This window comes from Urtica dioica, chromosome 4 (genome assembly GCF_054948205.1).
Source record: "Urtica dioica subsp. dioica isolate 48M chromosome 4, U.dioica_male_clone48M_v1_H2, whole genome shotgun sequence".
In the NCBI taxonomy this organism is placed as follows: domain Eukaryota; kingdom Viridiplantae; phylum Streptophyta; class Magnoliopsida; order Rosales; family Urticaceae; genus Urtica; species Urtica dioica.
In genome coordinates, this window is record NC_142759.1 from 21,456,297 (window position 1) to 21,483,970 (window position 27,674).

Here is a 27,674-nt window from a genome sequence, read left to right on the forward strand (position 1 = left end):
GGAGATTGTAGAGCATGTCAGCGGCAGTCTCGAAGTCACGATGTTGCTCTTTCAGCATATTGTTCATAGATGCCAAGATATAGCACCTCACAATCTCATCGGATCGAAGCCTGGCCGCTAAGGCGTCATTGTCCTCTTGAGTTGAATCATCATTCGTCAGAGGAGGACACGGGGTGGTGAGTACCCATTTGTGCTTGTTAACGGTAGGTATTATGTCGAGGTTACGTTTCGAATCTACGTAGTTTTCGTTTTCGAGTTTGATCGAGGAAAGAAAGATAGAGAGATGGTTGAGAGACATATTGCCTATATAAGGTGAAACAAGTTTATGATTAGTCTTTGGTTTAGGATTTAAGTTTTATTAAGACTTTTGTAAAATCCAAAGGTGTTATAAACCAAACGATAATTTACTCCCTCTAGAGAAGGCCGCAAAAAATCTCCATTTATAAGTAAATGACACATCATTAATGCTTAGCCAAAATGTCAATACATCATTTTTGACTAGCCACCTTGTAAATTGGTTTGATCACTCACATCCTTTCGCAGAGCCTCAAGGGAGGATTACTAGGGATTGAGCCTAAGTGTGTAACCAACCAGTTAGTCCAAAAGATCAGCTTTGAAAAACAATCCCCCAAGGGGAGGCCTTGTCATCATTGCATCACTCTCGGACGTAGCTCATTGAGCAATGATCGAAGCAATAACGCCTTGGAGTACTCACATTTAAGTGAGGGTCGCAAGAGCGGCTCTTAGTCCCACGTTATTGCATCTTTCATTAGTGTTGGGGATCGTGGGTTACAAACAACGAATATAACCCTCCCACTTAGTTTTTGGAGTTGGTTCATCGACTCTTATAAGTTCGGAAACAGATTTCCTAGTTAGAGAGCGACAGAGCGGACAACTAGAAGAGAATCCTAGATCGACATGTTCAGAGCAATATTAGTGCATAAAGGCACAAGGTACATACTTGATCTTTTCCTATTTTCTATTTCGGGAAAGTGCGTGAGGGAAGTGTGAACTTCAACTCACTCGAACACTTGAAAGTTTGAGATTACACATCTTTTTATTTTTCGGCTTGTCTACAAGGAGACCTCCCACTCAAATTTTCAAGAGCATATAGATTTTGAACATATGTGATATAGATATAGTTTTGAAAACATTTTGAAAATTTATTTGATTTGGATGACAAAATATTTTTCAAGTTTGAAAGTGAAAACGGTTTTTCAAAATTCAAACTAGTTTTGTAAAAAATTCAATTTCAATTAAACTTTCAAAAATCAAAACATTTTAATCTTACACATCATGTTTATAATCATATGAAAAACATTTTTGCTCAAGAAAATTTTCTCATTAGAGTTCTATAACTCATGGTAGTGGGGTTTGAAAATCCGGATTTCTAAAAAACTGGAGTTTCAGACAGCCGCGCACCTCGGAGTAAAATCGCCATATCTGGCGGCTCCGATGTCCTTTTGAGCCGAAACCGGTGGCATTGGACAGAGGACAGACAGAGCTTTAATTTGATTCAAGAATCATTAAATTTAGATTTCTGAGCAGAGAGTTACTTTTAATGCGGGTTTACTCCAGCTCGAAGAAAAAGAAATAAATTAAAGCTTGGTCCTTTTTAGGTGCGAAAAAGAATCGAGTGTAACGGAACGTTTTAAGATGTTGTTTAAAGCTTCTATTTGTGTTTTATTAGCAGGGTAATAACATAGAATAAAAGAAATAACAACATGCAAAAAACGATTCAAGTAAATAAACGAAACTAGCAAGACAATATAACTAGTAACAAAATTTTACTCGAAATTTCTCAAACCTTTAAATCACGTTTTTCAATATAAAAAATTAAAAACTTTTAGAACTGATTCTAATGTCTTTTAAAAACATCCCAAACTCATAGAAAATCAACATGCTGTTTAATTTAAAGACATGAGCAATAAATTAAAAAAAAAATTTAAGATAACAATTCTAACTTGTCACAAAATTAGTAAACTTTCGAAAACGATTTTCAAGCTCATAATTTTAAAAACATGTACATGCTAATCTTTGACCATAGCTCTGATACCATTTGTTGGAATTGATCTAGGGTTTAAGAAAAAGATTAAACGCTTCGGGAAGCGGCGGAATTTTAAAAAAAATTTATTTTCAAGTAAAAACAGTTTTTACTAACCTAGACAAAGAGCAAGTACATGTAATTAAAAACCAATATGAGCTAAGAGTTTACTAACCTTTCTTGAAGCTTGAACTTTGAAGAAGCTTTTGGAAAGTTCGCAACGCTCGTCTCCCCTCGCAGCACGTCTCTCTTTCTTTCCTCGGCACCTCGAGCAACCACGAAAGTTTATATCACTAAATCACTCGAAAAGAAGGAATCAGTGAGTGGGCACTTTTAAACACTACGACTTAAGAACGAGTCTCGAAGTCGCAGAGCTAAACACTAGGTCGAGTGAGGACCTAGGTGCCAAGACAAGAAAAAATCGAAAATAAACTAGAGAGAGAGAGAGGATTTTCGGCCACAAGTTCTAGAGAGAGAGTCTCTCAAATCTCTTAAACTTGGATGAATGAAATGTGAGGAAATGAGGCTCCTATTTATAGGAGAGGTCTCACCTTCTATAAGGTAGTTTCCTCTTCTATAGAATATCACATATTCATGAGCTAATTTCCCTATTTCCTTTATTGAGTCACACGGCCAAACTAGGCTTCAATAAGCCTTGGATTTGTTTCCTATTTTGTTCCATGCCTTTGACTCTCTCTTACTTGGCCGATTACCCTAGTGCATCTACATGCAAATTTGTTTCCTCCTTTTCTTTTGGCAAGTATCTAAATACATTTATGCACAAAATAAACTCTCTTTCCTTGGGTATTATGGGCGCCTATTCTCATCTAGAAGGAGCTTCTAGAAGCTTCTTCATTTGTTCATGACAACATGAGAAAAGCCCATTAAGAATTTTCAATAAAATTCTTATGAAATGAAATTAATTCACAAGGCCCAATAATCAAGTTATGGCCGAGTGATATTAAGTCATCAAATGAACTTGTCAAAAAAATTTATTGACATTCATTTCATCCTTTGTCTCAAAAGACAAAAATACCCTTTTGACAATTTTCGCTCTTGTTTTGACTTAGCTTCCAGTTTAACTATTCCTATCGATGTGATTCGTGACAGTGACCTCATGGACCCAAATGAACAAAGCTTGAGCTAAACACTTGGACTCAAAAGTTCACAAACCTTTTCCAAGTTTAGCTTAATGCCAACTGACTCCACTAAAGAGCTGACACTGAAAATCTCTCGGTTCAAATGAATTTATTTTCTACTCAAGAATTCGACCTAATTATGATGAGCGGATCCACTGAATATTATCTATGTTTACCCTTCATGAATGTCATCAGCTAGTCGGGATTTACTAAATTACCATTTTACCCTTCTAGCTGTTATTTCCTCAACTCCTTTGTCGCTTGTGAATAAGTTAGAAACAATGTATTGACGAGGAGCTAACAAGTCACATTGTTTCATCCAAAAGAGTCAGGACTCAATTTGGACACTGGCCAGTTCATTTATTCACACTCCAAGGAACAAAGCATGAGGTGACATACATTGCATTTCAGCAATCTTGTACATGAATTCCATATCTATGAGAACTTCACAAAGTTACTCATGACAGACTCACAACTTAGTACTTCACCAATAGGCCTTGTTCGGAATCACATAGTGAGTCTGAACTTTGACTTTCTCAAATGAGAATACTAAGGTGTGAAATGGCATGTCTCATTTCTGGATTAAGGTAAGCATGATGCAATTCATACATAGTGACTTCGAGACATAAGAGGTTAAATGGTTTGTTCTTATATTGTCTCTAGAAGTGCACTGGTCAATTCAGTACCTTCGGAAGATACCTAGAAGAACTATAGAGTCCCCAACTCTCAATGCCTCATAACCAGACATCATAGATTCTTCTAACAATCATACTGAGGTCAATAGTCCTTTGACCCTAAGATTGCGAATATACCGTTTTAAGCAAACTACGAAGAGTTTGTTCATGCAAATCTACATTTGTCTCTTCGTAAGTTGTTAAGTTTGTTGATGGACTAAAAGACTAAGGTTTTATCATAAAGCTTCAAACAAAGAAAGAATGAATGAACGTTTCAACTTTATTATTAAATGAATAAGAAATTACAAGCAAGAGTCTTCGTAAGACTATATGACATCAAATGTTCATAAATAGACACTACTACTCTTCTTGTGGGCACCATTGACAACATTTCTAACAGCTCCAAATGTGGACTTGATGAATAACCAAAGTCCTCAGCCAAGTTTCCGATAGCCTCCTTGACTATATGAACTAAAAACTTCTTACATGAGGTTACATTTTGGAACAACTTGACGAATGACTGAGCAATTCAATACCACATTCCATTTGTGTGAGTGAGATTGAGACCTAAAACACACTATTTTTTTCCAGACCCCTGGAGCTATAGAGACTTTCTTCTTGGCAAGCCTCTTCTTCTTCTTCTTTCCAGGTTCTGAAATAGGAATGGAACCTTGAACATCTTCAGTAGTAGCAGCATGTGGTTGAACCTCTTATTGATCATGAACTGGAACAACTTTTGGAACAACTGGTACAGACGCATGAGTCATCATCATCATCATCTTCTTCTTCTTCTTCTTCTTCTTCTTCTTCTTCTTCTTCGGTATAACACTATCACTTTTCTTCTTCCTTGTAGGATAGTTCCTCTTTATTTTGTGAGGCTCCTTCTCACTCCAAGTTTCTTCCTCATCTTCTGAGACCCTAGCCGTCTCATCACTATCTTCAAATGACTTCCTCTTTGACGTCTTCTTATGTGGTTGATCAGGAATGGTTACCTGTTCACCACATGAATGACCTTTGTTTGGGTCAACAGTGTACCAAGGCCTAGCATAGGCTCCTTCTGGTGCATCCTCACCCTGAAAGCCTTCTTCTTCATTATGAATTTCAGGATCTTCTGTTCTCCCTTAGACATTTCGATCTTCAATGATATGAGCGTTGACGGCGACTTCTTCTTCAGCAACTAGGATTTCAATTTCTTTAAGTACTTGTTTAACCCTTTTATTTGGTGGTTTAGAGAACGAAATGGTTCTCATCCTCATCTTCTTCAACATCACACAAACTTAAGCTCATTTTCTTCATCAGGGCTAGGATTTTCATAAATATGTTAATTTTAGACGAGTATGATGATGAATTGATTATGAATATGTTGATTTTAGATTATTATGATGATGAATTGATGATTATGATGATGAATATGTTGATTTGAAATGAATTTGATAAAGAATTGATGATTATGATTATGAATATATTGATTTGAGATGAAGATGATGATGAATTGATGATTATGATTATGAATATATTGATAAATTGATGATGAAGTATGACGTCCGACCCGGCACGGAAGTATTGCGAGCCCGTCAAAGGACGACCGAATGCATGCAAATGCGAGAGTTACTCTACGAAGTACATCATAGGAGGAAATGCGTAGTACATCATAGGCGGTGGTGGAATCACTCATGTGAAAAACCACTTGACGAACATGGACAAGACAAATAGCGTGAAGATGTGCGACAAAGTTTCTCATAAAGTAAAGGAGAAAATGCGATAGTTACCCTACGTATGCTCTCAAAAGAAGAAGAACCGTGAGAGTTTGGGTGAGTCGATGAAAGGCGACCTTTGGAAAAGTCTAGGGGACTCTGAGAAGAAACATACGAAGGTCCCGGTGGATCTTAGGGTTCTGATCCAAGAATATCGCACCCCTGGGTCAAGAGGTTGGCCAAACCCGTCGACCACATTCACGAGTGACGAGACACTTAAGATACTCCACCTATAATTAATTACAAGTTAGCGTGTTTTATATTTTGTCGTACGTGTTGTAATCAAAGTTTGACTTTCCGCGGAAACCGACCGGAAACTTTGAACTTTATGGTACTTTATGTTGAATTTTATCTTGGTTTGAACTTTGTGTTTTATATTTTGTCGTACAGGTTTGACTTTTCCCAGAAATTGATCGGAAACTTTGAACTTTATGGTACTTTATGTTGAATTTTATATTGGTTTGAACTTTATTGGTTTGATTTTTATTATGAACAATGAAAAGTATGTTTAATTTTGCAAAATATGAAAAGTACATTTGTTTTTATAAAATATTAATCTGAATACCTCTCGATTTTCTATATTATTTTTTCGATTTTTTCTACGGTAAGCGGTTTTTTTACCGGTATCAAATTTTTTTTTGGTCAATACTTATCGATTTTTCCCCCGACAAATGATTTACCCCTAAAATTGTAGTCTCGCTATGATAATAAGGGGAACCTTCGTTATTTCTCTTATTTATTTGTATGCTTGAATTGAGCAATACGCCGTCTCACATCATCGTGTCTAAACGTGGCCTAACGGTAGCGGGACAGGAAGGAATCCCCGCTACCGTTAGGCACAGTAGCGGGAGCGGGAGTCCCGTTACCGGGACTAACGGGACACGGTGATCCCGTTAGTCTCGGACGAATTTTTTTTTTTTTTTTTTTTTTTTTTTTTTTTAATTCTGGCCGTTGGAGGGTTGAAAATATAGCCGTTGGTGGCTATTCCGAGTTTTTTTTTTAAATTTTTTTTACCCATTTATTTTTAAAATCTATAAATACCCCTTCAATTCATTCATTTTCTTCACATCTTTCTCTCAAACTCAATCTCAAATTCTCTCAAACTCTCTCAATCTTCAACTCATATTCTCTCAAACGCTCTCAATTTTTAATGGCATCCTCATCCCACAACAGAGGATGTCGAAGGGGAAGAGCTTCTCGAGGTCAACAAATGCACCGATTTGAAGAAAATTGGTTGCACTTGTCTCAAAACGCCCCCGAGCAAAACACCGAATACAGTTTCGATCCAAATTATGTTGCTCCTACTTTCGGCCATTCGGAATTCGCCGAAATTCAAAACACCCAAGTGCCATACTACCCTCAAATAGATCCCGAGCAAGCCTACCAAGCTTAAATTCCGCCATCCGAAGTGGCTTATGAAGCATTTCAAGAATTCGAGCAACATGTGTTTGAATCCCAAAATCCAAATGAAGAACAAGATGACGACGAAACCCAAAATCCAAATGAAGAAAAGGATGAGGAGGAAGAAGAAGATCTACCACCACCACCACCTCAACGTCGAAGTCAAAGTCAAGTTCCACGACCTCGACAACGTGAACAACAAGAGGAGACACAACAACGACGACAACGACGAGCATGACAACAACAACAACAACAACAACATGAAGGTGCTCAACGACAACAACAACCACCTCAACAATCACAACAACAACCACGACGTTGTGCTAGGTCCGTTGTGTGGACGTGGTTTGAAGAGGTGGTTTCGAACGGCGAAAAAGCCGGAAAATGTCACACTTGTGGCAAAATCTTCAACGCTCACAACACAAGAGTCGGGACGTCGCTGTTGTGGAGTCATCACAGATCACTGCCAATGGACGCAATCTGGAGCCTCGTCAAGAGCTGTAAGTTACATCGATCCTGTACTCTTTAGACGTGATTTAGTAGAATATTTTGTTTCCACCGATCAATCTTTTTAGTCATATCGAATCTCAAGGCTTTGTTAGATTCATGAGTACTTTAATTCCAAACGTTCAAATCATGTCTATGAAAGCCTTGAGATCCGATATCCTAAAATGGTTTTTAGGAGAAAAGTAACAAATGAAATACACAATATCATCTGGTAGGTATAGTGTAGCCTTAACAAATGTATCATAGCCTTTAGGAGGATTGATTTCATGAGTGTTGTAGTGCATAATATAGAGGATGATTGGAACCTCAACAAATGTATCATAGCCTTTAGGAGGATAGAAGGTTCTCACACTAGTCAAAACATCTTAGATATCATAGTTAGTGTTATAGCTGAGTGGAGTTTGACCAATAGGATTATATCCGTAACCTTAGATAATGCCACAAGCAACAATGCCATGGTTAGAGAGTTAAAAGATAGACTTCATTGTGACGATACCCTTTTGCATCAACGATGCGCTACCCATATCATAACCTTATAGTTCAAGCTGGAGCCGCTAGTTATGACCCTTCCATCAACAAAATTAGGTATTACATTAGTTCGATCAATAGTTCAACCTCTAGAGTAGACGAGCTTAAGAGACGCCTTAGACACAACGGTCTCCAAGAGCGCACCTTTCATCTAGATAACAAAATTAGGTGGAATTCTACCTTTCTTATGTTGACCAACTTTTTATCCGAGCATTATGTCAATGTTATTGTTTCTTACATTAACAGTGAACATGACGATGACGCTATTACCGAATTTGATATTAAGATGGCTGAATCATTTGTTTCTTTTCTCGACGTTTTTTACAAAGAAACTTGTTATCTTTCCGCTGTTTACACTCCTACTTCTTTTCTCGGTCTTCATACTATGACCGCAATTGCTGTGCATTTTGATAAATATAAAAATGAAACAATTTTTGAAGATTGTATTCAAGCAATGAAAGCCAAGTTTTTAAAATATTGGGGGGCTGGAAAGGTTCCATTATTATACGGTTTTGGAGCCATTCTAGACTGCCGATGTAAAATCGGTGGATTAAAAAAGTTTCTTAAATACATTCGAAATCATTTCGAGGATCAAGATTACGTTGCACTTGATCTTGCGAGGATCGTGCAAGCTTTTTATGATCTTTTCAGGGTATACGAAGCGAAACTCTTCCCGCAATATCGAACACAACCAAATCAATCACAGACACAGTATCCAAGAAGACACCAATACACGAATGTCTTCGTCAATGCGCTCGCTTATAGCCCATCTCCTCAACAAGAAGCTGTGACAAGTCAACCGAGGTCGAGCCCAGCCGACACACGGTCCCATCCGGAGATACAAGAGTACGATCGAAACGAGTGGGTCAAACCCGATGACGAAGCCATCGGCCTATTGGTTTGGTAGAGAGAGAACGCGAGGAGGTTCCCGGTCTTGTCATCTATGACACAAGACATCATCACCATCCCTGTTTCAACCGTGTCATCTGAGGCAGCTTTTAGTAGCGCGGGCCGCATCATCGACGATAGAAGATGTAGCTTGAAACCGGAGATGGTCGAAGCATTGACATGTGGTAAGGATTGGATTCAACATAGAAATCGAGCACAAGAAACATTTATGTGCTTTGATATTCTTGACGATTTTGAAATTGGTTTCGCAAATGTAAACATCAATGCTTAGTCTAACTTCTATAACTAAGGGATATCCCGGCCCTTGTCCGGGATAATTTTTCAAATAATTAACGAGGAAAAGAGTGCTATTTTTCCTCGCCGTAACACCTTTTTAGGGGTCGGTGAAATTTTTTAAGAGACTCATTTTTAAATTTACATTCTTCTTTATTCTTTTTTTGTACCCGCTTAGTTTAAAATCTTTTAAATTACATCATTCTATATAATTATTTATAATCTTTTTAAATATTTTTTTTTAATTTTTTTTTAATGCCTAACGGGATCCGAATCCCGTTAGGCGGGGTCTCCGCTCCCGTCCCGTTACTTAACGAGACGGGACTCCCGTTTGGCCAAATAACGGGAGTGGCCATATCTTCCGCCAAGCCAGGTTTAATCGTGTCCGGCATTATCAGCTACAGATTATTAAGTTATATAACCACACGGATATAGTGGATTTAGATATAGCCCACATTTGGTTAATTTCTTGTAAATAGTCAAGTAAACTTATTAACAGATTAATAAAAGCCTTATTTAACACAACCAAACATATATTTTAGGTAGTTAATAGGCTGGCACGTATACAAGTTGGCTATTTACAAAATATTTAACAAAAGTTGACTAATTTACAATTCCTATAGTCTAGGTGGCTTACGTAGCCAATTTAGCTTATTGTCGGCGCTCTCAGAATGGCCTTATTCTAATGGGCCTTGAAACTTGAAAGTTGACACGTGACCAGTGTTAGTAATGAGTATGTGCCCATGAATGAAGACATTAAAAGATAGCGAGCAAAGGACAGGTGTCAATATAAATCGTCTCATTGAAATTTAGTAAAAGAAGAGATCATTTCATCAAATAAACAAAATCAGAAATTATTCAAATAAATTGGTCATCAATCGCATCGTAATTCGTATATGCTTTTATTATGCCCCTTTAATTATTCTCTCCCTCTTCGTGCACAAACTTCGGTTTAATCATAAAACCTCTAAGAATATGTAGATGGATACAAAGTTGACCCTAAATAATTAGTTTATAATAAATATTTAACCTGTTCTAGCTATAAGCCTACAATCTCACATTTTTTTTTTGTTTATTTGTTTATTTGTTTGTGAATCATCGGTTCAATCTCATAAAGAAAAACAGATGCCCGTTATTTAATTGAAAAAATTGTACAAAATAATAATTTGAAACTTATTGATTAACAAACTAGCTAAATTTTCAATTTTTCATCAAAGTAGTCAAATTTATGTTTTCAAAATTTTTTGACAGTCAAGTTTACAATTTTTGATGATTATTATAAGTAATTTATGACTTTAAAAAAAATACTTTTAAGGTCAATTTTTTTTTTTAAAACCAGATTACTACACGTTTTTTTTTACTATTTCACTTAATTTTGACAAATTTTTGCTATTTTTTCAAATTCATAACATTAAATTAGCTATATAGCTACATCACCCTATTTAATCTACTATTTTTTAAAAATAAATAATAAGTTTTTCAACAGATATGAGATATCAAACATCAATTCACAAAAACAAAAAATATAACTCAAATTAAATAAAATTTAAATTAGAATAAAATATGATCACGTGTACACGCTATTTAGAGCAATTCAATGACTCATTTAATAAACACTGCAAAATTAATGGATAAATCCAAACACCCGGTGGTCACCCACTACGAGAAATGATGCTTGAGTCATGTACAACTAAACCTCAAGTGAAAAATCACCCGAAAGACGGCAAATACGCAATCTATAATTGACATATGAAAACACAAAACCAGAATCCAAACACAATAACATAAAAGAAATTAAAAAAAATATCAAAAATAAAAACATACATATTTTATTTGTTGAAGACGAGTGCTTTGTAATCGCCAATGGCTTCAGTCGGTGAAGAAAACAATTTCGGAAACAAAATTGCAGTCCCATGATGATGGTGGTGACAAAATGGCGGAAGAAGAACCCCATTTGTTGCAGCAAGAGAAAAATAAACATTTATTAAATAAATAAATTTTAGCCTTCCTTCCTCCAACATTGAGACACAAAGGTTCTAGGGGAGAAGAGATAGCGCTCAATGAAAAAAGTTTAAGGTTTGATAGAGAAAAAAAATAGAAGTTAAAGAGAAATTACAATTTATTTCAATTTTTTTACGACATTTCGCCGCGAGTGGTGATTGAACCCACGATCTCTATTTTAGAGGTAATGTGAAATTACTAATTAGACTATGTTAGAAATCACACAACTTATTCCCATTTAATTTTCGATTTGTTTTAAGTAGGTATATGTGTTATATTGTCTTATTAGATATGAACGTTTATATTGTATATATATGATGTATTCTTGACCGTGTTTTGTAAAATAAAAAATGTTTATCACTTTTTTTTTTTTTATTTTTTATTTTTTTATTTTTTATGATAATTGATCATGTAGCAGAAAGTCATTATTGTCTTAGTCCCGAGAAAAGGAATATGAAGTCAAGTGTATAATTAGTGCTGCATTGCATATGGCTTTGTTAGTTTAGTTTACACATAAATTGGCCCCACTAAAAATATTTTTGTAAAGCACGGGAAGATTTGTTGGGCGTTACAAACGTCCCAAACGCCATGAATCTTGCATCTTTTCACGGCATTTCATCACCACCACCTCAAATTTTTAAAACTAAATATAAGAAATATTCGAATGATTTGAGCACGATATTAGATATTTAATATAACTTATGGTTAAAATAACAAAAATGCAATAACCATTAAAAAAATCCAAGACACTTTTTTTCCCTCCAAAAAAAGTTATTGGAATTTAAAATTTTGAGTATAGTTCTGGTGGAGATATTTCTCTTTTTTCTTTTCTAGATATAGCGATTTATTAAACCCTTGGGAAAGTAATTTCATAGTGATCAAGACTTGAGGGGGACCAAAATAGTTAGCTCAAGTAGGACTTAAATGCATAGGATAATAATGAATTGCTAAAATTGACACTTGTGGTTATTATGAATCTCCAATAGAAGAGTGTATTTTTATTGTTTTTAGTTTTCTATAGTTTTTATATTTTCGTAATCCAAACATGAATATGATTTTTGTACCACCAAATTTTTTATCAGAGTGATTTAAATTTCTATTCTTTAGATCTGAATCTTAGATCTGATATACGTGTTGTTTTCTTTGGGCGTCGATCTCTCGGACAAGGTTCTATTGAAAGTAATTAGCAACTGGTGATGGTTTGTGTTACTTGAAAAGGCTGATAATTTATTATTTTTGTTGTTATTCCGTGATTGTGTGAAGTTTTGAATTTTTCATTGAGTGAGCACTTTATAGAAAAAAATATAATTAATTAAAAATAAATATTTAGATTTTTTCAAACAAAAATACTAACATATTTATTGCTCAAGTAAATTAGCAAAGTTGATAACTTGACACAACTATGCATGGAGAAAATATTAATTCTTGTTACATAATTCTTTTTAAATTTTATTCTCTGTCACAGAGTGATGAAAGCACACAAAGTGTATACCGATTCTTCCCCTCGTTAATATATGATGATAAATTCATATATTATAGAGCTTAATCACGCAATTTTTTTTTTTTTTTTTTTTTTTTTTTTTTTTTTTTTTTTTTAAAGGCAATTGAATTGTAAATTCTCGTTTGGAAATGAAAGTAACAAATTGTAAGCTCCCGCTTCATTGTGTGGCTCATGGGCTGCACTATATATAAATTATTGTGATGAATTTCGACTAATTTTTAATATTAACATAATGAAGGCTTTCCATGTTCAATGTATCTCTTTCCTTTCTCTCAATATTTTTATTAAAATACACACGAAACCTGTTACATGACGGTGCTAAAGAAGCTTAAAAGATATGGTGATAAATAACCGACGAACATGGCTTTAAAATACAGTAATTATTGTCATTAAATAATTAATCATTTAGGGGAAGAAAGTCCGATTATTATTTTGTATGCAATGATGCAAGGTATTGCTGATAAATAATGCCAGAAGGTTGACTTAATTGGCACCACATATAATTTGTTTGAACATTAAAATAAATAAATAAATACTGAAGGAAAACTTAGATGAGTAGAACTGATACTATATAATATGAAAATTATATTATTTGATCAGCAGTTTAGCTAAGCAGCTGTGTGTCCATCGATGACTTGTCACTCGTCAGTCAGTTTCGCTGAGTAGTTGAGTAAATAATTCACTTTATTACTGTTATTTATTTTTAAAATTCTTCTGACTTCATAAGATGATAAGTTAATGAAATTATTGAGAGGTTAGTTGGCTTTCTTTTATAATTCACAAAGTGCTTATCATGCACTGTGGTGTGACGGTAGATTCAGTTTGATAAGTTATAAAAATATATATAGAAAAGATTCTCTTTCGGTGGTCTCTGTTACTTGTTACGTACGTCACACGAGTGCTTGGTGAAAGTTTGACTAAAATGGTTGCTAAAAAAAATCTCTCTTTAGAGACACAAAAAACGTGGGTTCATACTTCATATTAACTTGTCTAGTAGCTTGGCCGCCGATTAAGTGACGTCGGACACACAAACAAAAGTAACTAAAAGTGATTGTCTCGTCTAGAGGATTTTTTTTTTAATTTTTTTTTAATTTTTTTTTTTTATTGTAATTCAAAATGGATTGGACTTGTTTGATACGGATTGGAACTTTATTGTATTTTATGAAAAATATTACATATCCGAGAAGTCTCTTTAAGAGCGCAACATTTTAATAAGAATCTTTTGGTCGTGGAGAGGAAGTAAAGCTTAGTTAGCACGGTGGCGCTCATATGTACGACTCCCAAAAAAATTGGCATTTTTTTATACAACTAAACAAGTTAAAAATTAAAAATTCTGCCAATTTGTTAGGGCTCTCTTAAATATAGGCCAAGGTTGACGATTTTGGGTTGCCCATTTTTTTTTTAATAGGGGCACTATCGATCAAGATTACATGATATATTAGCAGTGCAAAATGCATGTGACACTATCGGTCAAGATTACATAGTAGGTGACACTATTGACCAAGATTACATACTTTTTAGAATAAATTCTAAGGGGACATGCATTTCTGCATCTCATGAGAACTTGAACCCATGACCTCTGAGTCGAGTTTCTTCCAAAATGTTTAGGAAAGATTTATCACGAAAAAATTCATGATACTTTACCACGACACGGACGTGTCGTTGTGATGCCCGTCCAAAATTGAGCATACTTCGATAAGATGTTTACTTTGAAAATATTTATATTTTACAACAAATTATTGTTAATTATTTAAGTACGTAAAATATAAACAATTTAAAAAAAAAAAAAAATAGCAAATGCGGTTTCCTCTTAAGATCTGACTGATAGCTTATTGGGCCTGTTTCCCTGTGCACCTTTTTGGGCTTGAAAGTCTTATCTGCACTTCAGGGCTTATGCTCGCCTGGAAGGAAACAAATAAAAACACATGAAAAGAAAAGTAGAAACCAGAGAGCGCGGGAAATGAAAGCTGTAACAGTTAGAAGATACACTGCGAAGAGAAGATCGTGAATGAGAGAGCGATTCTCCGATATCCAAGCTGTAATTTCTTTCTCCTTATGCTATGCAAGGGTTTCGATCTTGTTCTGAGCGATTCAGGGGGATTTTGTGAATAGGATCCGAGAGACTAAAAGTGGAATAAATTAGGGTAATCGAAGCCCTAGACTCCAATCTTCTTCTCTCGCTTAGTCTTCATAAGTCGTTTGGAAAACACTTTTTGTTATGTTTTGTCCTATTTCTTGCTCTTTCTTTTGCGTCTTTTAATTTTTATGGTTTGATATCGAATCAAGGTTTTAAATGTGAATTGCGAATTTTCTCGAGAAAGCTTTAGGAATTTCCTTGATTGTTTTGAATGTAATTTTTTTTTATAAGGTACATCGTTTGATTTAGTCCAAAAGTTCACCAATCGCAGATCATGCTTTCTCACCAGGCTTTTTTAATTCTCACGATTTTATACTGATTTTGGGGAAAAAAGAGGTACATGAACTATCACTATGGCTGGAATTTGAGTAGGCTTTTTCAGCGCAGGACTGCTTTGCTGGCTTCTCTGTATGGCATGGTTGCAGTTTAAGACACTTTCCCGTTTACCTGAGTGATAATAACTTAAATTTTATTCTCCAGGATTCTCCGAGTTTCATCTAATTTGTGGGAGACACACCTGGTTGAATAATGTATATACGCAAGTTTTTTTGTGTCTTTCGAATCTTTTACCTTTCTTATTCCCTTGAAAGCTCACTACTTGATGACTTGGATGTGTGATTTTGATGACTTTCATTAGGTGAGGAAGAACATGTTTTTTTTCGTTTGCATATTACTACATTCACCTTTGTGCCAATACTTGTGTCGAATCTTATTGAGAATTTCTATACTCATAATATAAAGTTCAGAATCAAGTCGAACACTCGGACCAATGAAGCAGTATGTTTGAAGACTAGAGGCTGTGAAAGTTTTTTACACGTTACTCTCTTGAGTTTTAAGGCTCCACAATCTGCGTTTAATTCAGTAAAGCCACGAAGTGTCAATTTTCTTATACCCTATCTTTTATTTCATGTTAGCTTAGGATAAGCTCTCATTAATGTAGCTAGTTAGTTGGGTAAAACTTATGCTTTTGCACAAATTTATGTTGATTATTTATGTATTTTTATCTCTGTTCAGTCCAACTTTGCCCGTTGATCGTGCTTGTTGCTGTTGGAATGTTCTGTGCTCTGAATAAACCAAAGTAAAACAGCCAATCGACTCTGTGAGTATACAAGCCTACTTAAATGTTGTTACAGTTCAACTTTCTATATTACTATGTTTCATTGTATGAGAAGGAAAACCAGAATATTCCAAATAATACTTCTCTAAAAAAATACATGGACATAAGAAAAGTGATAACTCAGATATGTTTAGTAAAATGATATAGCATGAGAAAAGTAATAATTGTTAAAGCCAACTGAATTGACCAGTATCAGATTTGATTTGGACCTCATATAAACTCATTTTTTAAGCCCTATCTATTAATTTAGGATATATTCCTATAAAGTATAGAGAAATAAAAAATCTGTTAGGATATGTTGACGTGGCTATTTATCTATTATTTCTGATTGTATGTGTTGCCAGCTGTATTAGTTGGTTTTAACAGCTTATCTTTACTCAACTGCTGTTTGCATCGATAATAAGGAAGTTTTTTTCGATTGATCATTTCCCTCTCTCTGTTTGTTCATTCTCGATCGTATTACTATCTTGGAACAAGTTTCGAAAATAAATTAGTGTCTTGAGAGTCTGTCTATATGCATATACTCACACAAACATATTTCATTATACCACTATCAGATTTTATTTGGATCTCATTCCAATTAGTCTTCATTATTTTAAGACCCGAAGCCATAAATTCAGAAACTAAAATAGTTATATCTTGACTTATCAAAGGTCGGACTTGAGACAAAATCTCTGCGCCTGGAGATTGATAGAGCATTTAAAAGAAGCTTTTGTAATCATATTTTATCTGTCTCAACAATTAAACACACATTAAAACTTTTGAAACTGGCCTGTTGGGTTTCGAAGCACAATCTCCAGCCATCGAAGCAACACACACATAGTGATTTCTGATTCTCAAGTTCAAGAGCTGGAGATAAGGCCGACCGGAACTGGTACATTGGTGACCGAGTTGGATGTCGGACGGTCTCGATTCTCTCGCGGGTTCCACATGCAACCAAAGGTTATTCATCAAGGTTAGGTTTCAACTGATCTGTTCTTTGTTTCGATTATGAGTACTGTATTCGTGAGGGAGAGACTATATGTTGAGGGTGTAATCTTGATCAGAACATTCTGTTAGCTCATTGCTCTTTTGCCGGAGCAGTTGGAGTAGACCCACTATGTACAAAGCACGGTAATTTCAGTTGTGTCGTGTAATTTTATTATAGATTTTATTCTGCGTTCTATCTCTGCATTTTAGTTCTTCTGTCGTGTTTCTTGGTTGCAAACTCTTGTTGACTCTTGCTGGAATTATTCTTTTGTACGATATTGAATATAGGTAAGAGTGTTGTTAACAACAACCTGGTAATACACAATATATCATCCAATTCATACCATATTAGTAGGAAATAGTTATGTTCTGTACTTGGATAAAGCTGAGAAGAAGCTTTTATATATTAGTCTAGTGTACTGGTAGTGCAAGAATCTAATTTACTTAAAACAAGAACTTGGGAGTTTTACAGGTATGCGAATGCTGTCATGAAATGATGTGAAATTTAGACTGAGGTCAATAGACTACATAGACAAATTCCTAACATCAACTCATCTTAATCCACTTGAGAGAAATAAAAACAAAACCAAAATCCCAATTTTTATTCGCCTAGAACAGAGTACAACATGTAGATTTTTACTAGAGCAGCTCTAGGACTTGAGAACACTCACAACACACATGTCGGAATCATAAAATACACAATAAACCCACAAAACAAGAAATTAAAGTAATCATGGGATTAATTTATTTGTTAGGTGCCTTGATGTAACCAACATGAGTAGAGTTGGCTGCTTTTGCGAGAGTCATTAACTCAGAAGCTTGCCAACACCTCGAAGTGTCTTTGTTGTAAAAGTACCCCATACACTTGCAGTCCGAAGTGCACTTCTTACCGCAATCACTCTCACTAACGGAACTCCCTCTGTTGAAATTGCTCAAGAAATGGTCAACCCCTTCGACCTTGTAGTAATGGAACTGGCTTGGGTTGCAAGAAACCTTCTTGGCCGCGCAGTTCTTGCTCCAACCGAGAAGCCCTTTCTCGGTGGGACAAGCCACGCACTGGCTGTCCTCACAGACCCCTAAGCTCCCACACCTCTCGGGAAGCTGACACGCAGTCGTCTCAAACCCGTCTCGGCTAAACAGCTCGTAAATCACATCCCAAGGCAGATAACTTACTTTGGCGTAGTAAGTGTAGAACTTGATACTCCCATCAATCCCGAGCCTCATGAACGACAAAGTCGCGTTGTACTTTGGCCTCGTCATCAAAAACCTCCCTCCAGTGGACAGATCCAGTGACACCTGTTGGAAAAATTGAATAAAATTGAATTAAAAAATGGCATTTAACGATCATATGGTGGCTTAGTACACCAAAGATTCAAAAACCATCTGATTACTATTGTAAATATTATTCGTGATATCTCTAACAAGCACCTCCCAAGCGACGTTCTCGTCTGTCTCTGGCACGGACCGCATGGTCACGTTGGTCAGAGTGTCGTCGACCGGACCGTGGTTCCTGGTCAAGAAAGACTGGTAGAGCATCTTCTTGTAGTACAAGAACATCCCTTCCAGTTTGAGCTCAAGGGTGTACGGTCCGTCCTTGTTGTCTCTGTCGGAGAGCCGGCTGACGAGCTTGCTCCCGACGCGGAGGGACTGTCCGACGAGGAGAGTGTCGGTTGGGGAGTCGAAACTCTGCCACACAAACCTCCCGGTCTTGTCGTGGAGCACCATGTTGCCGTTGGAGAGGAGTTCGAATCCGGTGACGCCTTTCCCGGCGGTGTTGGTCTGCCACGCGATTCGGCCGTCGGAGTGGGCGAGGACGAGGTTTCCGTCGGGGCGGAGAGAGAAGGTGGCGTTTTCCCCGACAGGGTTTCCGCGGTTGGCCTCCCAGACCCACCGGAAGAGAGACTCATCACGGACTAGACCCATTCGGAGAGCGAGAGTGTATTCTCCAGGAGTGGTGTTGAAGAAGCAGAGCTGGAATGGGGAGTTGAAGACTCTCAGAGCCCGGTAGCTTCCGTCGTACTCCACTATGAAGTCGCCGAAGTTGCCGGAGTTCTCCAGCGAGAATGTGGCGTTCGACGGGAGTTGGGCCCGCGATGTGGCGGCGGCCAGGAAGAGGGAGAGGATGAGGAATGTGAGGGACGGCATTGTGGATATTGTGTGTTTGAATGGAATATGGATAGTGTTCTGTGGTTCTTGGTTTTGTTTGTGAATGGTGCTACTTATAGTGTGATTGTGAATGTGAAAGCACAAGTTGGTGATATCTCTTGTAATAATGCACGTTATACAGCTATTGCTTGGACTATTTGCTGTGTTGATAATGATATGGACAAATAATTGAAGAATTGAGCTCCAATCCTCTTTTTTATTTCTTATGTGGCGGCGGCGTGCTACTTTCTTTTTCTTTTTGGGTCTTTTATTTTGGTCTAAAAAATCATAGTTTTCCAATTTTTGACATGTTTGAGATAAAAATCAAATTTTGTGTTTTATAAGTCATAATAAGTTAACTTTCTCTTTTGCTTATGAAAGTAAAACTAAAGTTGGTAGTCTCGTGAGATCTTGCATTCCATCCTCCTGTCGTAGAATATGTCCTTATAATTGAGAGTAATAAATCGGAAGCGTTAGGCAAATGATTACATTGCACCGTACTTTATAATTTTAGCATAATAATAATAATTTTAAAAATATTTCAATTAAGATAATGTATATGCGCCTTATTATCTGAGACATAAACATGAATATGAGCATGATAATTTTTTTAATATGTGAATAATTATGTTATAATTTTAATTAAAGATAATCATTTAAGTGTTACACATAGTTTCTTTTTCTAATAATTTGTATGTAAATGTTAAACATAATTAGTTGTACAATATATATATATATATATATATATATATATATATATATATATATATATATATATATATATATATATATATATACTAGTCTGAAACACGTGCTTCGCACGTGGTGTTTGTAGTTGTATTCAGTAAATAATTAAAATATGTATGATTTAATTTACCAAGTTTTTCTTCAAAGCATGAGGTTATATATGAATATTAAGATATCAAATATTTCAACCATACATAATACTTAGGGAGTTTAATTTTTTAAAGACTCTCATAATAAGTGCAAACATTTCAAGGAAATATATAGTCAATGACATACTTAAAAAAAAATAGACATAAGTAAATAAAAAGCCAAAAGTTTGGTGTCTTAATAGACAAATAGAAGGAATGAAAAATTAACAAACAAAAAATTTTAAAAGTAACTTAAGAAGACATGTTTTACTCAAAGTAACGGAAACGCGCTACGCGCGTATGATTTTTGACATCATAAATAATAATTTTACGATTTTTGACATCATAAATAATAATTTTACGTTAAATTTATCTCTTGAAATATATAAATTTGGCACGAGTCTTTAAAAAGATATTGAAAAAGATATATATATATATATACATATATATATATATAATTGACGAGGTAAAAAATTAATTATCAATGAAATATTGAGAGACATAAAGAAAGAAATAAAAGATAATCAAAACATAAATGCATAGTTCTCATTGTCGATCTAAAATATACTTTAAAATACAACCAACTATTACATTTTTTTTACATTGTCTAAACTCCAAATACCTCATAATCTAGCTTACTAAACTTAGTTCTCATCCTTCAAAGGGTAAAAACTACACTCTATTGGAGGAAACTATTGTAACATTAAAGAGAAAATGCAAAAGCTTCAATGAAACTAATATATTGTTTTCTACTCTACATACCACTACAAAGCAATTGTATAGTTTTTTTTTTTTTTTTTTTTTTTTTTTTTTTTTTTTTTTTTTTAAATGTACCAGAAGACAAGTTCAACAAACAAACAGAAAGAAAAAGATGAAAATAAAAATTAGAAAGACTACCATGAAATCAATAGAAAATAATCCTTGATCTTCATCTCTTCAATATGACATTTCAAGAGATAGTACCATTGCTCGGTCTCTATTATCTCTCTTTTTTTCGTCTGAATCCAAATCAATCTGAACGAATTTCATTAATTTCGGCGTTGAAGTGTCGTATCTTCGATTGAGTATTTAGTACTTTTGAGTCTATTTCACATGAAGCTTTATAAAAGTGGAAACATACCTTATATTATGACTATATAAGGCATTTTGTTTGTTATAAAATAAAGAACAAAAGAAAAAAAAACACTTGCAAAGAAGCAATTACGTACGGAAAAGAACTATCCTTGTTCTTGTCAATGTCTCTTCAATTGTTGAAATAGGAATCATAGCACAAGGCAGATTTTCCTCACTTGTTTTTCACTCTATTTCTTTGTCCCCAAAAGAGTTTTACTATAATAAGAAAGAAAAAAATATATGATTAGACCAAAAAAATATATTAATAAATGAGAAGAACCCAGTAAAGTTTGATCCAAGAACCAAAAAACATCAATGAAGAGAGTGAGTTAAAAGGAAATAAAATAACTTGTAATGAAAATAACAGCAAACATGGCAATTCAGAGAAAATTTTCATATTACCTTTGGTATATACATAAATTAAGGTGAAATTATTAAGAAAATCACCACACAAGAGTAAATAAATACGATGCAATATTACGAACTTCATGTATTAGAAGAAGATGTGTACGCAAAATCAGAACCTAAATTCGCCGAGGACTCTAAATCAAAAGACAAAAAAAAAATTACATATTCAATTATAAGCATCAAACAAGAAATTTAAATAAATGGAAAGCAACAAACCCATTAAACAAAGAGTACTCTTAAAAAAAGTTACAATGCCACAAATACGAACTCGACAACGAAAAAATTAGGTGGACCGCCTAAATTACTTATCGATGAAACACACTCTATATACCGTTGTCATGAGTAATGAATAAAATTTGACGTTAAAATTATTAAACAAACTCTCAGCTCTATACAGTCATCATGAGCAGTGAATAAATCACCTTTGCGGTCTCAGTGTCCACAACCTTGTTCTCGACAAGTTCATACTTATTTTCGACGAGAAGCTTTCACGCACTTTTCTTCCAATAGCGATTTTAGCCTAGAACTTTGTAAAATACCTTGATTCCTTCGTAGCGAGCACGGAATCGGCAAGATCTTAAGCAAGCATGGTCATATTCTGATCGAACGAACTCACACAAGTGTTGCAACTTTAATCTTCGGCGCCATTGCTGCCACAACCATGCAAGATCTTAGACAGCTCCTTCAATCTTACAACTCTAACATTGATCTCATCCATGGTACGTAGCTATTGCATTGATCTCATCAACAAACGCATTGAATGCAGCATCGTATCTGCCAACTCTAACAAGTTAGAGGAACATTGAATATGCTGAACTTTATACATAACAAACTTTGAGACAGAATTAAATTGTTAGGTGGACATAAAAATTGCATAGCGGAGCTATTGGTCTAATCAATCCACAAAACAGACAACTTACACAATATTTTTAATTTGCTCTGAAGGAGAATGAAGAAGCTGCCATAGATCAGTGAAAGTATTAGGACCAATGAAGTACATCCTACATACATCCTATACACGTGGGTCTTGGATTCTTCAAGTCTGTTTGTTTCTAAAACTTGAAAAGATCCTCATATCCATGAATTTCTAAAGTAAGAGAAAGGAAAAAAAATAGAGGGAGAAAGAGTAGTAGTAAAGAATAGAACCATTTCTCTGAACAAATCAAAAACAACAAGGGGAAAACTTATGTTAATAAAAATGCAAAAAGAGACAATCAAGTTATTGTGCTAATTTGGCATTGCTATGCTTTAAATCAGTGACTTTGCTAAAAGAAAAAGTTACGCATTCAAAGATGTAAACGAGTAAGAAAATATTGGAACGACTCAAGGAATAATGACTGCCCGTACGCGATATAAGTGAATAATAGGAACGCCAAAGTTGATTGAAATATCGTCGACTTTGTCATCGCTTCTTCTCTTTCAAATTCGATCCAAATTGCATTCTTGTCAAGGCTTTGCATTGGTTTTGGATTTTATGCAGGCAATTTGGGAAACAGTGAATAAGTCGAGTGGATGAAGGCTCCAAGAGCAGGCCAGCGTCATCATTGCGCTTCTCAGCCCCGTCGTCAGCAGACAGCGCCTCCGCCGTCCTCGAGCAGCATTGAACCAAATCTCAGACACACAATAGGACACGAGATCAACAAAGACTTGTAAATTCGATAGCAAGCACATAGGAGCACACACAAATAAATTCTCAGATTCAACACCCAAACAGTACACGACCTAATCTCAAATCTCAGCAAAATACACACCAACAAACACATTCTTGGGCTATCTCATAAACTCGAGCCCTATATATAAAAACCCAATATATGAGTCGCCTAATCCGAAAATCAGCAACAACAATACCATCAATACACACACAAATAATACAAGAATCAATAAAAAAAAAACTCTGATTTAATTTCATAAACAACATCCGAGCCAGTCTTAGATTCAACACACACGAACAACATTACGAATCAAAAGGGTCTAAAAAATCAAAACTTTCAGATTAATATATCAGAAAACAATTTTTTAGTCTAAACCTACACCCGTAAAATCAAAATAAGAAAAAAAAAACACATACGTAATATAATAATAAAAACACCTACGTATTCGGCAACAAATAGAAGAAATCGAGGTTCCCATTACCTTAACATGAAGGTGAACATCGACGAGCCTTCCTCTCCACTTCTCCTTCCCGAAGTCGCACTGAAATCCACAAAAATCAACAAACCCAAGCAAAAAAAACTCAAAACTTTAGCAGTTCGTAATTCAAATTTGAGCAAGGAAGGAGAAAGAAACCATGAGTCCTTACCTTGGACGAGATAGACAGAGAAATTTCGATCATCTTCCTCCTATTTTCGGCAAGATTCAGCTCTCTCTCTCTCAATTTCTCTCAGCCGGCTTCTCTCTTCCTTGTGTGTTTTCGTCGTGGGTATCGAATGAAGGAAGAGGAAGAGGTAGAAGAAGTGGGAAGGTCGATCGAGAGAGAGAGAGCGTTTGAGAATGAGTGCGTGGGCTTTTATCTGAATTTTTTGTTAAAAAAGAATTGTTTTTTTTTAAGAAAATTTAAACGGCAGAAGTGGGAAGGTCACAAGCAGGATATAAGAAAGAAAAAAATTCAATGTAACCACGGTGTCATCCATATGAATAGCCACGTGTCGTACGCTGACGAAGAGTTGCTATTTATTATAGTACACGAATGCTATCAAATAATAGGTTCATTTTCATCAAATAATTCATTCTAAGATAAGATAATGACGTGTCACATTACGATTGGCTAAAAACGATTAGGAAGTCTATGAATAGTAACTACTCATTGTGGCTTATTATATTATATAGATATATATAAGAATAATTTAGTGCAACTCACCATTCTCTTGATTCTTTTTAAAATTCTAGCCAAAATTTTATTTTATTAAAAAAGTATCCATCAGATGATCGATAGTAAATTAATTAACTAAAAAATAAATTTAGTTTTTAATTAATTAATTTACTGTCTGAGGGGGTCGAAGACCAAGAAGTGAGTTATTTTATTTATCAGCCAAGCATTCTTCTTACGGCTAGATCTAATCTCCTGGTCCCTGAGGAAAGGAAAAAGAATTTCAAGTTCTTCCGAGGGAAATGAGATTTTTTCCTATTCATTGTAGCTTTCTCCAGACTTCCGAGAAAAGCATGAAAAAAAGCTCGAATGGTACGATCCCTCCGTCACCCCCTCACCAACTAGCTAATCAGATGCGAGCCTCTCCTCGGGTGTATTCCTCCTTTTGCTCCTCAGTCTACGCTGGACTATTTTTAAATAAAATAAAACTTGTAATACTTTTAAAAGAAATGCGATTATTAAAATACTGATTTGATTGTCTCATATATATATATATATATATATATATATATATATATATATATATATATATATATATATATATATATATATATATGCGCGCGGGTTTAGTTAATAAAATACTTAAAAAATATGTAACCAAATTTTTATTTTTATTTATTTAATTTTTTTTTTTACGTAAGAAACTCTAGATTCATTGCAGGTTTATAATAGTTATCAAATACAAAATAAGATTCGCGGGAAAGTGAACATCAATAATATTTTCTTCAATGTTTTTTATATTTTATTTTATATATTTCTTATCAGACTATGGAAAAAATTGTTCCCTAAAAGTAACAGATGTTGATGAGGATAGTTGTCGTAAAATGTTGTATTTATGACGACTTTCGTCATGAAAACTATTAGCTGTTTTGATTTTATCTGACTGATTCCTGTTAGAATTATTTAGAATTATGTCATGTTATACTTGAATAAAATTTAGGAAAAATGGTACAAAATAGTCATTTGAAACTTATGGATTAACAAAATAGCCAAATCTTCAATTTTTCAGTAAATTAGCTAAATATACGTTTTCAAATTTTTTTTGACAGCTGTTAGAATGTGAACATAATATTAGGTAGTTATTATAGAATGTGAACATAATATTAAGTAGTTATTAGAGTAGAATATTATGTTTTTATTGTAATTATTTCTTTCCTTTACGTTTCTTGTCTAAACGTGTATATAAATACTCCTTACGTGAATGAGAACAATACAACCTTTTCTCTCTAAACCTCTCTGATTACATGGTATCGGAGCCATCCAAAAATTCCCAAAATTCGAAATCAACCATCCCATTATTTGGGTTTGAGATTAATCTGCCCTAAACCATCAGATTAGGGTTTCAAAATTTGTTTTGTTAGAAAATCTTCTAAGCCTTTGAAATATTTTCATCATTATCATCTAAATCCATCGATCCCTTACACTCACCACCTACCCAAACCATTCAGAAACACAATTTCGATCAATTCTATGCAAAACCTGTCTATTCCGCCGACCATACGCCGCCGCCATTGTCGAAAGAAAAACTGTGCCTTTTTCCTCAGGTTTATCTCTTCGGGGTGTCCTTGTCTCCTTGGTTTTTCCGCTCCTCGCATCTCCACGACGTTCCGTCTAGCTGCTCACTCTTTCCAGTACGACATCACTGAGAGAAAGGCTGTTTGTGCCCATCCTCTCGAAGATCACCGATCACAAGTTGAGTGGTTCTAATTACTTCGATTAGAGCAAAACCATCCGGTTATTCCTCTGGAGTATCGACAAAGATGATTATCTAACCGATACGGCTCGAAGTGACGAGTCAAAGCAAGCATGGCTTCGGGAAGATGCTCGTCTTTTCCTCCAAATCCATAACTCCATTGGTAGTGAGATAATTGGTCTTGTTAATCACTGCGAGTTCGTCAAAGAATTAATGGACTATTTGGATTTCCTTTATTCTGGAAAAGAGAATCTCTCTCGCATGTTCGATGTATGCAAAGCCTTCTACGTGGCTGAAAAACAAGACCAATCTCTCACCACCTATTTTATGGAGTTCAAGAAGATCTACGAAGAGCTCAACATATTGCTGCCCTTCAGTGTCGGCATGAAAGTTCAACAATAGTAGCGAGAGCAAATGGCCATTATGAGCTTTCTTGCGGGACTGCTTTCGACCTTTGACACTGCAAGGTCTCAGATCATCTCGGTTTCCGACATTTCCTCTCTCCAAGAGGTATTCAGCCGTGTTCTTCGCACGGAGGGAACCCCGTCTAATCTTGTCAGTAGAGCTCTACTATCCCGAAACACGCATAGCTCAAGCCGCCCCGCTTATTACAAACCTAGAGCCCCATGGAATTCAGATTATCGTCCAACAGACACTGCCACAGTCACTTGTAACTACTGCAAGAAACCAGGTCATACGATCCAAGAGTGCCGAAAGCTTCAGTACAAAAATCAAAAGAACCCATCGGCTCATGTTGCATCCTCCGATAATAATTTGGTTCGTGTCCCTGCTAATGAGTATGCCAAATTTTTCGAGTATCAAGAATCACTAAGGTCTTCAAAACCCTCTGTCGCTGCCATTGCGAATCAAGTAATCCGAGTGCGTGTCTTATTTCCTCATCCTCCAAATGGGTCATTGATTCTGGTGCCATAGATCATATGACCGGTAATTCAAAGCTCTTCTCCACACTTACACCTCATGCTTCTGCTTCCACGGTTACCTTAGCCGATGGATCCCCTTCCAATGTTATTGGTTCTGGCACTATAACACCTACTCCTTCTTTGTCACTATCTCAAGTCCTGCACTTACCCAACTTATAATTTAACCTCTTGTCTGTTAGCCAACTCATAAAAATGTTAAATTGCTCAATCTCATTTTCCCCCAACTCTTGTGTTTTTCAGGATCTCATGACGAAACGGACTCTGGTAAAGGACACGAATCAGGAGGCCTCTACATTCTCGACACACCCAAATCCATTGCTTGCCCCAGCATCACGTCTGCCCTTAAAGAACATTGTCGTTTAGTTCACCCTTCCCTTCCTCTTCTCAAGCTTCTTTGTCCTCAATTTCGCTCAGTTTCTTCTTTAGATTGTGAGTCATGTCAGTTTGCTAAACATCATCGCCTTAGTTCTAGTCCTAGGATTAATAAGGGATCCAGCGCTCCGTTTGAATTAGTTCATTCAGATGTTTGGGATCCATGTCCTATTACGTCCAAACTAGGTTTTCAATACTTTGTCACTTTTGTGGATGATTTTTCTCGTGTAACTTGATTATTTTTAATGAAAACCCGTTCTAAATTATTCTCATTATTTTGCTCTTTTTGTGCTGAGATCCGCACTCA

The 27,674-nt window shown here is 35.5% G+C and overlaps 1 protein-coding gene and 1 long non-coding RNA gene across 2 annotated transcripts; one reads left to right on the top strand and one right to left on the bottom strand.

The window, feature by feature from the left end:
- Positions 1–14,641: 14,641 nt before the first annotated feature.
- On the top strand, positions 14,642–17,255 carry LOC149401185 (uncharacterized). Its single transcript, XR_016296625.1, has 3 exons — positions 14,642–14,875; positions 15,883–15,967; positions 16,774–17,255. It is a non-coding gene; the product is annotated as an uncharacterized LOC149401185 (long non-coding RNA).
- A 274-nt stretch (positions 17,256–17,529) lies between these two features.
- LOC149401186 (EP1-like glycoprotein 3) lies at positions 17,530–19,211 on the bottom strand. The gene is made up of 2 exons (XM_089613685.1): positions 18,383–19,211; positions 17,530–18,250 (listed from the first exon to the last, which is right to left on the bottom strand). Exons 1-2 carry the CDS (start codon positions 19,097–19,099, stop codon positions 17,699–17,701), a joined length of 1,269 nt encoding a protein of 422 aa, XP_089469811.1. The 5' UTR covers positions 19,100–19,211; the 3' UTR covers positions 17,530–17,698.
- Between the last annotated feature and the right edge of the window lie 8,463 nt (positions 19,212–27,674).